Below are 13909 nucleotides of genomic sequence, written 5' to 3'. Positions count from 1 at the left end.
GTCTCCCTGGCCTCGGCAGCACTGCCAAGGCCAATTTTATACAGATGAACTGTTTCGCATAATTCTTCTAGTGGGAAACAGAATGCGCCCCCACCCCCAAATCCAGCCCTGGTCTACCCATACAAGGAGGCTGCTTCTCTGGAAAAGCATTTAAAAAGCATGCTGATAACCACAAGAAACTTTTCTTCTGCCTGATATCCCAGTTTTCTTTTGCCCCTGTTATGACTTAGATGTTCTACTCTCAAGCTCTTTAGGACTCTTCTAATAAAAGTAGTTTTAAAGGTAGAAGACTTTGGCAACTTAACCAAAGAGAAAGGTACTACTTTAAAAAGACCCTGCTCTCACTGTCTACTCTTCAAAACAGAAACTTTTATAAAGCTTTCTAGAAACTCGTGTTATACCTTAAATTCATTCACACTGTTGAGAAATGAAGACATCTGACCTCTTTATGAGCCAACGCTTAGAAGCAAACAAGACACAATTAGTTAAGCTTTTGAACTGACAAGTCACGTTGCCCACTCTTTGTCTGAGTCTGTAGAGAGGCTGGTCCATCTGTAACCATGAGCGGCAATATGCATGGCAGCTAGTTGCTAAGTGGCACAGCCTGCGTTTCCAGGGAGGGTGAAGAATGCCATATGAGGGTTTGGTAACTGTTAGCCTTAAGACAGTACTTCTTTGAAGACCCCGTAATTAACATATTACAAATGAAATCACAAATGAGATGGTTTCATTAGACAGGGCACACTAGAAATGATGACGCTCCCAGGCTCACTTCAGGAACGCTAAGATCTGTTTAAAGCCTATTCCCTTGGAGATTAAAGGGGAATAGATATGAGCTTGGAATAGAATTAGGAAGTTGGTATTTGAATTTTCAGGGATCAATGCCTGTAAACCACTATAAACTCTTCCACAATGAAATGATGGCTTAGCCTTGCATAGATAATGATAATCTTTACATGAATGAATTTTAATCCTTTCAAACTCAAACATATGCTAATATTTACATACAATCCTTATTTGATACTTCTTACCACAGACCTTCAAACTACTTAAAAACTATGTTTGTTTATTTCTTATTTGTGTGTGTGCATGTACCCTATGCATGGAGTCAGAGGACAACTGTGGAAGTCTAGTCTCTCCTTCTACGAGGTGGGTTTGAACTCAGGCCATTAGGCTCGGTGTTACTTTACCTACTGAACCATCTCTGCAGCCTTACACTTAAATAAGCAAACCCAACAACACTCTTCACAGTTTTTCTGGTCTTTTGGTGCTAAGACTAAGAAGTATGCTGACTGAGAGCTGGAGATACAGTTCTGTGGGGGAGCACTTGCGTAGAATGTATGAAGCCCGAGACTTGATCTCTAGCACCGCAAAGCAAAGAGAGAAAACTGGCATCGCTGAAGAAGGGGGCGAAACTGTCTTATGAATTTTCAATGTGAAAACTAGATGCAAAAACTAACTTGACTATAAAAAAAAATTCTTGACTGTTCTTAAGGAAATTGTAGATCTGGCTGAATATTCCCAATGGGACACTGAAGGACTTAAAACTTACACTCAGGCACTGGAGTTGGAGAATGGAGCCTGGGTCAGTAGTTGTCTTTTGTTCCCTAAATCAAAGGATGATGGCTTTGAAATGTTACACTGTGTGGGGATCATAGACTCCTAAAGGAAGAGTTGTCCTCAGGCAAAGGGCAAGGCAGAGAGAGAGACTCTGTGAGCTGCTAGTGTGAAGACTTCCTATATGCAAATAGTCTCTTTAGCTCATCTTCCCTCTATCCATCTGTATAGATAGAAATGAACTGTTAGCATGTCAGGATGAAATTTCCCATTACAGATGTGAGGGCTATTTAACTGTATCTTCATAAAACAATTACACAGCATCTGATGCTATGTATTAAAAACCAGTCTCTTGGGGCAGACCTGGAGATCATGTGTAATGTAGTTCCAATGAAGAAAAGGTCTTGAGATTCAAGGAATTGACTTTCAAATGAACTTTTGGAATGTGCCCAGGGGAATAGTTGCATTTCATGAGAGGCATAGGCTTACACAACTGGCTCTCTACACCTTTAATGCATGCACTTAAAAGAAAATCCCACTCCCCACAGTCTGGTGGTGGTAATGAATAAAGCCACAGACTGAAGAACAAAGAGAAAGCGAGAACTCTGTAAAGCGAGACTGTCCTCAGTGTGGCTGGCGCCTGTTGGGATACTGAGGACACACTAAGCCCTGTTTACAGTATCTGCAATATAAGAATATCACCTCCTTCCTAGAGTTGGGATGAGAATTAAATAAGGAAACAAACACAGAAACTCCTTGAGCACTAAATTTTATGGTTGATGAGAATAAGAATTGTTTATATCATACCGAGTACCAGACACATAACCAATAGCAACCAATGTCTTGGTTCATATGACAATTACTTATGGTTGTCTCATCTCTGCTTTATACTATAATTATATTGTGGGCTCATGTAAAAGTTGAACGAATTTGAATCATCTGATCTTTTGACACAATTTTTATATAAGGGAGACAAACTAAATACCTGATTTGAATGACAGAATGGCTTGTAAGCTTATAACTATAGGCAAATGTATATATTTATGGAGGTGTGTGTTTATATATATACACGAATGCATACATTCCCAAAGTGTCACTCCTTATTTAAATTATGCTGAGTTATGTCAAAATCAGGCTCAGATGGTCCTATCAGATGCCTGTCGTATGATGTATGTGTGTTCCTCCGAATGCCTTAAAAATTCATTAACACAAACAAATGGCTCAAGTCCAGAGTTAGACAAGTTTCATATCTTTGGAGGCAGGAAAGAGCTAACATGGAAAAAGATGGATTCTTGGTATTCATTTGGTACTAGAAATAAGAGCAGTTTAAATGTGGTGATATTTGCATATTGTGTTGCCATGTCTGGAATGAACACACACAGGTCTTTGATGCTGTAGTTCTGGGGTGAAAGAATAACCTCATTTACTCTGACCTACATATTTCAATTAAGATGCCTGTAGCCTTTCATTTTCTGACTCTCAACAATGTAAATGCAACAAAGTGGCTCAAGTTACCCTCATTTGGAAAATAAATTGATGGTTTATCTTCTATTTTTATACCAGAAGGGGAATATTTAAAATACTCAAGAGGTGTGGGTGTGTTGACATTTGTCTTCAGAAAGTACTGCTGGAAATATGGTGATAGCCCGTCCTCACCAGTCTACCCAGTCTTAAGAAGAACGGAAATGTTCTGGTCTATCCTGTCCGGGATGAGTTACTGATTACTTAAACAGTGCTGGTTGCTAGGAAACAGTTACTCAGTTGCAGAGCTTTCTGCAATTGTCTCTCCCAGAACTCTTGAAAATTGTCCACATATTTGTCCCAGAGCATTTTTGGCAGCATCCTTCTGTGCTTTCTGCTGAAAGCCGGTTAATTATGAGGCTTGTAAACTTGGGCCTCTCAACCACCTGCCTTCATCACAAATGCAACCCACATGCTTAGACTTGAATTGCACCATGTGGAACCCTTGTCGCTTCCCCTCCATTGAATACACTTTTCTACATTTCCAAACCTTCACCTCAGACAACCTGAAGTGCGAAAGGAATGGGACTTGTAGCCAGATCATAAGATTACTTGAATTACATGGAAACCTGCTAAAATGTTATGCCTGGATCCAGGGACCTCCTTCCTAGGGCACCAGAGAAAGAAGGAGAACACAGAAGCCAATCAGAAATGAACTGGGCTGAGTAGCTGCAGGCCACGGGCTCTGAGCACACCTTTGTTTGTTCTTTGAGACATAAGGTGCACTATTCTCTGAACAAGCCCTCATCTCCTTTTCTGTCACCTTCCCTAGCTTGGCGCACAACAGTGCACGTGGCATCTTTGTACTTATGAAGGGGCTGGGTGAGGGCTGGTGAGGGTTAATGGCATCATGGCAGGCAATGGACTTTATTTTCCTAGTCTACTGAACCAGCACAAAAAGGCCCTGCATAGACACTCTCCCTCTCTCACAGTAAAATCCTCTGGTGAATAGCACCCTGTTTCCCACACAAATACATCAGAAACCATCTTGAAAAGAACCCCCCAGCTTCATTTTTCTCTAGTCTCTGTCCACCCATCTCTTCCTTGGTGCCTAGCATTTGGTTTTTGAGGCAGCCTTTCTGAGGAGCTAAGCCAAGAGAGCAGACAAGGAAGCCTGCTGCTTATTTAGGATGCTCCACCCTGCTCATTCACATAGGAGCCAGGCTGCCAGGGAAGCTCTCAGGAAACCCCTGTGCAGATGCCTGGCACTTGTTGGCCCATCTAAAGGCAGTGTGCTGGTTCACAGGTCCTCCCCTTTGGTCTGCCTTAAGAACCTTTCCACACTCCTGGACTCAATTTCCCCCTCTCCAGAGCTCTGACCTTGCCTCTCTCCTTTTCTTTGTTCCTCTGAATTCTCTATACCTAGCTACTCTGCTGTAACCTTTTCTACCCACACTTTAGACTTTTGGAGAAAGCCCTCTAGAGCAACAAGAGATTCTACACAGATGTGACCAGAGTGCATACAAGGAGGCTACCTACCAGGGCCTGTCCTTGTGTGCAGGCAATAGGTCCCACACCATGTTCTGGCCACCATTATGGAAGGATAGTAGTAGCTTTTCTCGCTCTCCTGTTATCATTAACAGCTTCACTCTTGCTCAGCTCGCACAATCGTACTAGTGAGTCTATAATGTTCATGATGTCTGGGTAAGACTCCTCTGTAGATTCTACTTAGCTGCCAAATTATAGTTCTTACCAAACCCCAAACTTCTCAAGAGTCTGTCTAGTCCAAAAAGCGTTTTTCTTCTGAGCCTAACCATTGGATATTTCTAACTCCGACAGCCCAGCATGGTTTCAGAAACAAACACTGCAAGGGGATCCTAACTCGCCTAGAGATTCATTTTGAGTAAGCACATATAACATACAGTGCTGCCTATACATAAAGAAGATGTAGATCCACTACCATAGGAAGCTTCTCCACAAAGAGTCCACATGCCTTCCAGTGGTTCACATGCACTGATGGGCCACTGGACACGCACAGGGACAGGTAGCTGTGCTGCTTTACAGGAACGCCTTGGGGAGACCAAGCAGCATGGCCCAGGAGCCATGCCCAAGGACACAGGACTTTGGGGCATCTGGAAGGCTCATGTTGTTACCTGCTGTCTTTGGTAGGCAGAGAACGTTCTTTCTAGGTCTTCAAGGTCTAGAATTTTGAAGACTTTGGTATCATCAATTTCAGTCCATACTGTTCCATCCAATTTGTTCTAGAAACAGCAAGTTAACAAGTTCCATGATTGACAGTCATACAGAAAAAAGAGTAAGTAGGGTGGATTGTTGGTTTTTTTTTTTTTAAGTACCATTATCTCAAATTTATAATTCTACAGGATGTTCCAGTGAGCTGGTTTGAAGCAATGTATAATTATTACAGAGACATTGTCAACTAACATAGGAGCTGGTGAGAACCTTGAGTCCACACTAGATGGTCAAGTTACCCAGCAGCAGGGACGGTTGCCCTCTGAGAACACAGAGCTACAGGTGCCACCCACTCATCCACTAATGGGAAAATGGGAACAAATGGCTTACCTCAGGCAACTTGGACCAGTTGAAGGATTTCAGGGCATTGGTGGGCTGGGGAATATTCTTCTTCTTGAGTGTTAGACTCACTGGAGCACCAGGAGGTGGCAGAACTCCTCCTAAGGGAGGAGGCCCTGGGGGAGGAGGAGGACCCCCAGGAGGGAGGGGAGGTGGTGGAGGAGGAAGTGCTCCACCTGAAAGGAGTGGGGGTGGTGGGGGAGGGAGAAGAGACCCCAACCCAGAGGAAGGAAAGGGTCCTCCAGGGGCTCCGGGTGAGGGTCCTCCTGGGACTGCTGCACAGACGGCCCTCTGGAAAGAGAAGACCAAGAAAGTCAATGGAAGAAAAGTCACTGAACGACTTTAAGATCTAATCTTGTCGAAGGAATGTGCAACAAAGCACCCACATTTTTGAGGACATGGTTTTCGAGGGTAGGTAGATCTTGACCCTCATGTCTTTGGACACATTAGGGCCTGTCCCTGGAGTCTCTCTCATTTCTTGCACCATCCCACAGTTTGGCTTTATGACGTCCCTTTTCTAAGAAGCTAATGTGATCTTTCTTTGTTCTTAGGACAAGATTGGTAGTAAAAACACAACTCCAAAGTTCCTCTGCTGCCTAAGCCACAGGACGTTGGTGGTTCGAGTCCACACTACTGAGATCAACAGCGAAGCATTTCAGATCTCATCCCTACATCAGAGCTGTGTATTTCAGAGGGTCTCGTCACCCTGGTAGACAGGGGCCGGGAATCAGCCCTCGCTCACCCTGTTCAGCTCGTGGAGCTGCGCCGTGAGGTCTGCCACCTGCTGCTTAACTTGCTTGTGCTCAGTTGTCTCCTTTTCCAGCTTCTCTTTCATCTTGTTTAAGGTCTGCATCATTTCTTCCTTCTCTTGGGTCTTAGCATCACATTCTCTCTCTTTCTTCTCCAGCTTCTGTTGTAGCTCATTGTGCTCTTGATGAGAGAACAACAGGACATGAAAATGGAATTGTCAGAGAGAAGCATTTTCTTTGAAAAAAAAAAAAAAAAAACAACCTATGGGCTAAGGACGATGTAGAAGTTGTGGGTCAACCTGACCCAGGTATCATTCTTCACTGAAGGGCAACTTAGGAGCTAAACGGTGCCTGTTCTGGGAAAAGGCCTCATACAACTATTCTAGTAACTGCGTTCTGGGAAAGACTGAAGAAAAGACCTTAGAGCCATGGTGCCAAAAATGAGAAGAAAAAAAAAAGTTTGAGCAACTTCTCATGGAAAATGTTGCCTTAATTCTGGATCCTGTCATACTGGTGGCCTCACAGCGACATTAGGGAAGATGACTATTGAAAAGCAAAGCCCCTGCTCACATACTAGAAATGGGTCAGGGAGAAGGGCAGCTTTGGTGGATGAGATGTGCCGGCTTGTCTCCCACTAGCCAGAGGAGGAGTCTGTGCTACAACAGAGAGCTGCTGGCAGGCCCAGTGTGTACTGTGAAGCTGAGTCAGGTCCCCTGCCCTCCTGCAAGGCGACCTGAACTACTTTACGATTCTGGCAAGAGATTATTAAAAGTAGTAAAAGCAAACATTATTGTCTCCATATTCAGTATCTAAAGGGTAGCAGCACTGATTACCATGGGAACCAAGGACTGAGAGGGCAAACAGCAGCTCTCAGGTGTGGTTTGTGACTTCCTCGGGTGTGGAAGGCTCAGGGGTCAGAGGACGGAGGAGGGGGACAGGAGGAGGCATCTAATTCAGAGTAATGCCATTCATTTTGCCAAGGAATATAAAGCTGTAGGAGGGGTGTTGGGTTTCGGAAGCGAGCAATAGTGAAGTTTAGGCTGCAGGTTTGTACTTCAAATACTTCCTCAAAGCCTCTTTTCCTGCCAGCGAGTGCACTAGTGACACCGCCCACTGGGGCTGAGCAACATGCCGCCGCCGCTCTCTACTTCTGAACTTGGTAACACATTTAAGCTCTTACTGAGGTTCCCTCCTCCATGGCTCTCCAAACTGGAATTTGCAGGAAGGTGTGAGCCATGAAAATCCTTGAGTTTTATCAGCTTTCAAATAAAAAAGAACCTCCCATCAGGTCTACCATTACACTGATGCATGACTCCAGTCCGCATCTAATCCCAGTTCCCTCTTCTATCTCCACTTCACTGATAATTAAGTGATTCGGGACGTTCCTTCCCCACTTTCCTCACTAGTCTTTTGACAAATCTGGTTATACCTCAGATGCAGTGAGAGCTCCTAGCAATCCAAGGCCACTGGCCAAATCCCTCTGTGACCAATCTAGAAGGTAGGTAGGGGGCGGAGTAGGGGGCGGGGCTTAGAGACTGGTTGGGTCAAACTCCTTGATGATCCTGGGATGATGGCAGGTTTGGCAAGTGCCAGCCTGTAAACTGTCTCCCAAACTGGCATCATTTATTGTTCATTCACTGAGGCTTTCTCGATCCCTTCTCAGAGGCCTGGCCTCCACAGCCTTCTCCCTCCAATAGGCTCCAACTTCAGTTCAAACAGCTTCCTGTCTCCTCCTCTGAATGCAATCTGACTTCGTCAGTTGAAGCTCCCAGACAAGAACTCATTTTATCGATAATCTCTCTTCTCTTCTGTTTGACCATAACTTTACAGACCACCTCATTCTTCCCACTGACCTTGGAGATTTTCTCCTGTGCCATCCTACCCCTGAACCCTTGTAATGGTTGCTGTGTAGTTAGTATGTGCTCCACTAGGCTCATTTTCCATTTATTTTATTTTATTTTTCGCTTTCCGTGTTGTGAAAGAGGAGATCACAGGAAGGAAGGTGGGGGTCAGATGCCCACTGAGAAGCTAGTACAATTCAAAGGTGTCCCCTGAATGTACGGCTGGATGACCCTAAATCTCCTGTCCCAAATGCACTCAACTGTGAGCTCAAACCTACACACATTAGAGTGCGTTCTTGAGCGTGCATTCACCGACTGCTCTCATTTGCTTTCCAGAGCTGTGGTAAACAGCAGGACCAAAAGCAACTAATGCAAGAAGGGCACATTTCCTCTTATACTGCCAGGTCTCAATAGGTCATTGAGGGAAGACAAGACAGGAACTTGAGTAGGCGCTTGAAGCAAAAATCACAAAGTGCTGCTTGCTGGCTTGCTCTTAGGTTCACAGTCAGCTATCTTTCTCATACAGCTCAGGCCTACAGCCTAGGGGTGGCACGGCCCACAGTGGGCTGGGCTCTCCTACATCAATTTTCAACTACGAAAATATTTCAAAGACATGCCCATAGGCCAGTCCGATCAAGGCAACCCTTAAATAGAGACTGCCACAGATGACTCTGGGCTGTGTCAGGTTGGCAGGTGGACTGTGGCCGGGCGTGGTGGCGCATGCCTTTAATCCCAGCACTCGGGAGGCAGAGGCAGGTGGATTTCTGAGTTCGAGGCCAGCCTGGTCTACAAAGTGAGTTCCAGGACAGCCAGGGCTACACAGAGAAACCCTGTCTTGAAAAAAAAAAGAAGGTGGACTGCATTCTCCTTCACCTAATCTCTCTTTTTGTCTTGGCCGTAGACAGTGTGCCTCTTCTTTCCATTCACAGTGGATTCTGGGATGTACTGTAAAGAGCACTTGAGAGCAATGTGGGTAAAGAGCGGCCACAGTTTGCACAGCAGCCCCTGACACTTCTGGCTGCGCTGAGGAAATGGGGTGTGAGAAAAAGGAGTGTTCAGGCCACCTCTTGGCCACGTGCTTCAGATCATCATATCCTGGGTGACTGTGGCTGTATGTCACCAGCGCTGACTGAATGACTCTGACAAGTGGAAGGAAGTCCACCATCCATGGTGAGGTGTGGGGGAGTGTGGCTGTTTTCCCAAAGGTGACTTTAATTTGCTAAGCTTCTGAAGGAGGGAGGCAAGCTGTACGCTTCTGTGAGTGACTGGCACCAGGAGGAACATGAATGTCTGTCCCATCAGAGGCTGAGAACATCAAAGGCATATTCCAGTACCTCTATAGGCCGGCCTGCTAACATTCATAAGACATATCTACAGCGGCCGTTCATTTTCTACATGGTGTCTCTGCCCATGACTAGAGTCACATTACGGCCATGGAGAGAACAGAACTGCTAGTACCAAGGTGCCTAACGGTTTTGTCCTAAGACTGTAGAAACCTAAACCTTCTTGCTGTATTTATTCAAACCCAAAACACTTTAAGTGAAGCGTGGCTGTGAGGTGGGGGCTTGTGTGCTCTATAGTTTTAAGGAAATCTTAAGTTAATGACTTCTTTTCAAAACCTTTAGTGAATGAGTGAGTGTGCGTGCGCACACACTTAAGTGTATGCAGAGGGCACACGCTGAGTACAGAAGTAAGAGTCAGTTCTCTCATTCCATTCCGTGGGTCCTGGGGATCAAACTCAGGCTGTTAGGCCTGGCAGCAAGGACCTTTATTGCAGAGCCATTGTAGGGGCCCTTAAAATAAAGCACCAACAATTTCCACCTTTGTTTTCAATGATAAATTCTACACAGCAAATGTTACAATCTTTTCTAAAATTATTTACAAAGTAATAAAGCAAAAGGATGAAACACCTCGGGAATAGCAAGAAAACGAAGTGGTTTCATTTTTAAAAGTCAATGCAGAATGCCCTAAGGTGTGCAAAGTGAAAGGCTACTTGATGCACAGGAGTGAGCCTGGAGCCCGGATTCCAACTCCCCAGCAGCCAGGCCTCCCAGGCAGCTTCGCCCTGCCAGGGCCACTTACCTTTCCTCATCTTCTCTGCCTGCTCTTTCCATTGCTTAACTTCATTTTCATTAACCAACCTGTGGAACAGGTAAAGGAATACTTGTAACAGAAAACAAAACGTGTGCATTGCCAGACGTGGTCTCTCTGGGCACACAAACAGTGTACTGCAGAGTCCTTGGGGAAATGGGGAAAACCCAGATGTCACCTAGATGGAGCTATGTTTATCTGCAGCTCATTTTGACCCCTAGAACCATTCATCTGGCCCCGCTGTTATTTGAGGTAGGACAAACTGATATCTCATTATCTTGCAGGTGGCATGATGAGAGACTTACATTCTTACGACGTTCTTGATATTAAAGTTTTCCAGAGGTGTGGAGTCGGGATCCTGCCCTTTGTCATTCTGGATAACTATCTGCTGTATGATTCTGTCTAACAGCAGCCAGTACTGAACTGTGTTACCACTCCTCTTGTCTAAAAAGTAAGAGAGGGAGAGAAAGCCATCTTCAGGCTGTGTGTAAACTAGGATGAGTCGCTGTCAATAGCAGGCAGGCACCCCGTAGAGCCACAGACCTGGTCAGGAGGCATTCTCCATACCCCTTTCTACATGTGCTGTAAGGCATGCATTTATTTTGAAATCAAAGTAAAATATAAGTCATTTCGTTTTGAGGATTTCATAACTGCCCTTAATCTGTGAGGAAACAAACACCGGGGAGCCACAAAGCTGAGGCTTGGGGTCCCTGGTATGCCCCAGTCTAGTTAGTACTGCTGAGAATACAGAGTATGCGCTTTGGACACTGTCCCAGGTCTCCATGGCACCCACACGGTCGGAGCACTCACAAGGCATCTGGAGGCAATGGTGCAGAATGGACATGAAGTGGGGGTAGGCTTCGCTGTGGGTTAGCCTCCTCCTGGTCAGCTCAAACATCTGAGTGGCGCTTTTTGTGTCTATGTGAACCTAGTTTATAGGAAAAACAAAGCCGAATCAAACATCCAGTTGCTTAATTCTCCAGATAAAGGAAGATGCAAATACAATCAAATCCTGCCATCTAGGTAACAGAGCAGGATGTTGACTTAGCTCACGGGTTGCACTGGCCCCCACCAACTCAGAACATGCATTTCTGAGGCAAGTCCTTTGACTTGACATGTCATACCAGAACGATTATGAGCCTACATACCAGTTCAAATCTTTTGGCAAATTCTAGTTCATCTTCATTTCGGAGCATTTCAAAAAAGTCTAAATGCCTGAAAGGAAATTGAACAAAAATGACTAAAAGCGGGATGTCTCACGACACAAGCAGAGGGGGCAGAGGGTTTTTCAAGCGTAGCTCTAGGCGCACTGAGGTGCTGTACGATGTAATCCCATCATCCCTAAGGAGGTAGCTACAGCAGCAGCCCAAGCTCAAGCCCAGGCTAGGGGCACAGTGAGTGCCTGCCTCAAAAGCAAAGGCAGGGGGTGTGGTCAGTGGTGAGTAACCACCCTGACAGGAAAGTAAGGCCCCGAGGCTCACCCTCAGCCCCACAAGGAAAAATCAAAAAGAGCCTTCCTGATTTCTAGTGCCATCTCCTAAAGAAACGGGCAACAAAACTTGAATGCCTCTGCTTAACCAGGTTCTTTCTGATGAGTTAAATAAAATCATCAGAGGGAAAAGAGGACAACTAGCCAGGAGGTAATTATCAAATCTAAAACATGTCCAGATCCCACTTGCCGACTGTTCATGGCAAAGAAGCCCATATACCTGCACTTGGCTCGCTGTTGAGCTACAGATCAGAAAATTATTCATTTCATTTATTTATTTGTACAGTTTTATTAGCCTCTTACTCTGAGTTCTACATTCCAGATGTCGCAGTCTACAGGGACAAACACACTATGTGATAGTCCGGAAGCAGCCCGTGGGCTGGCACTGCACCACCTGATGGGCGCTGCACGGACCGTCTCAGGTTGTGGCAGTAGACATTGGACTTACTTACCTGTCTAGTGTTGAATTTTCATGTTCCCTTAATTTATCTATAACAGGTTGAATTCCTAACATCAGAAATTCATAGCGAAGATGGAGCCTGAAGTCCAAACTCTCCTGAAAATTCAGACACATATTTAGGTTTTCCAACTGTGCAGTCACCGTGTAGGGAAAGCATTCTTTAATGCATCTGAGCAAGGCTGCAGTGCAAGCATCTTACCACTCCGGCTCCCTGGCTCAGCACTGCATTGATGAAGGACATGATGGCCGTCTTGAGACTTACTTCATCCCGATAACGCCCAGTGCTTTTATCCAAGTCATTAATTAACGTCTGTCAGTGATACAAGTAGAAAAATACGGGTCTAAAACATTGCCAACCCGACCTGTGCTCATTTTAAGAAATTTTATTTTTTAATGCATGGAGGTTAATTTTTTTAAAATTTCAGTCAAAATTATACTGATTCCCAGAAGTCAGGTGTGTTCACAGGAAGTATATACAAAGTACAGGAAACGTTGCTTCCTTGTCTCTATCTGCTTTCTGTTTTTGAGTAAAAATACGAGGACACAATCTCACTGTTAACTCTGATCCTAAATAAAGAACAGTACTCTGTAAACTTTTCAGGTGCGATACTGCATTCAGTGGATACAGAAGATGGGGGCTATGTTAAGATACAGGATGCTGTTACGATGTTTTATTTTATTAAATGTATTCATTTTTATTTTCTGGGTGAGGGTTTTGCCTGCATGTAAGTCTGTGCACCATGTGTGCACTTGGTGCCCACAGAGGTCAGGAGAAGCCCTCAGATGTCCTGGAACTGGAATGATGGATGGTTGCGAATCACCGCGTGGGTGCTAAACTACTGCACCTGGGCCCTCTGTAAAAGCAGCAAGTACTCCAGGCCCAGGGCTCACAGCTTTGAGTTCAGTAGATCTCTGACCCCAGACTGACTGACTGCAGAGAGTCTATTCTAGTTTCTGGTTCTTGAACCTAAGAGGAAGGGAACGTTTGAAGACAAAGTGTGAGCCCTCACTACTGGGGGAACTATTAAGTAATTCCCTCCCACCCTCAGGGCCAGCAAAAGTGCTTGTTTACATAAAGACAAGAGTTGGGGGGTGTGGGCACCAACCTGGAAGCGGGTTCTCTCGCTGGCATACTTCTGGTAGTGCAGCATAGCTTGCAGAACTTTCTTGTGGCCCCCAGGAACCAGGCACACAGCGCCCAGGATTTCCAGCACGGCCACCTTTGTTTTAATGTTCTCTGTGCTCAGACTCTGAGCAATTACATTGATACTCTCAGAATGAGCCAGGACATGGGCCCGGCCTTGAGAGTTGTTCATTAGTGCCTTTATACAGCCAATGAGGGAGGTGTGTATCCGAGACTCAGAGGTCTCATAGTCCATGGTCTTCAGAAAGTTGAGAATACATGACAGGCCATCCAAGTCGATGAATCTGGTTACAAACCTGTCAGGAAGAGAGGTGGTTAGATTTGTCCCTTTGTGCTTTTGTAACCATCCTTGATAGAAAAGCCCAGGGGAAAGGAAGTCGACTCACTTCCTGAAGAACCCAGAGGCTTACATTAATGAGGCCTTTGTAACTCTTTGGCTCTTCCATGGCACAGACCCAATGGCCTGTCTAACTAGACTGTGGAAAGGAAAATCTCCACTGCAGGCAAGGCACGCACCTCAGTGGTACA

General features: G+C 45.2%; 1 protein-coding gene across 8 annotated transcripts in view; it reads right to left on the bottom strand.

Moving 5' to 3' along the window:
• The window catches only part of Daam1 (dishevelled associated activator of morphogenesis 1), a 161427-nt gene that overhangs the window by 34646 nt on the left and 112872 nt on the right, over window positions 1–13909 (bottom strand). For all 8 annotated transcript variants that reach the window (XM_006515643.4, XM_030246636.1, XM_030246637.1 and 5 more), the window contains 10 exons: window positions 13344–13677; window positions 12437–12547; window positions 12230–12333; window positions 11437–11503; window positions 11099–11216; window positions 10594–10732; window positions 10280–10338; window positions 6350–6537; window positions 5599–5898; window positions 5172–5279 (listed from right to left, as the gene is read on the bottom strand). In XM_006515643.4, coding sequence (XP_006515706.1) covers window positions 5172–5279; window positions 5599–5898; window positions 6350–6537; window positions 10280–10338; window positions 10594–10732; window positions 11099–11216; window positions 11437–11503; window positions 12230–12333; window positions 12437–12547; window positions 13344–13677 — 1528 coding nt within the window. The remainder of the gene's footprint in view (window positions 1–5171; window positions 5280–5598; window positions 5899–6349; window positions 6538–10279; window positions 10339–10593; window positions 10733–11098; window positions 11217–11436; window positions 11504–12229; window positions 12334–12436; window positions 12548–13343; window positions 13678–13909) is intronic.

The sequence above is a fragment of the Mus musculus genome, chromosome 12 (assembly GCF_000001635.26).
Source record: "Mus musculus strain C57BL/6J chromosome 12, GRCm38.p6 C57BL/6J".
In the NCBI taxonomy this organism is placed as follows: domain Eukaryota; kingdom Metazoa; phylum Chordata; class Mammalia; order Rodentia; family Muridae; genus Mus; species Mus musculus.
Note: the sequence above shows the minus strand (reverse complement) of the source record. Positions and strands in the feature narration are given on the sequence as shown.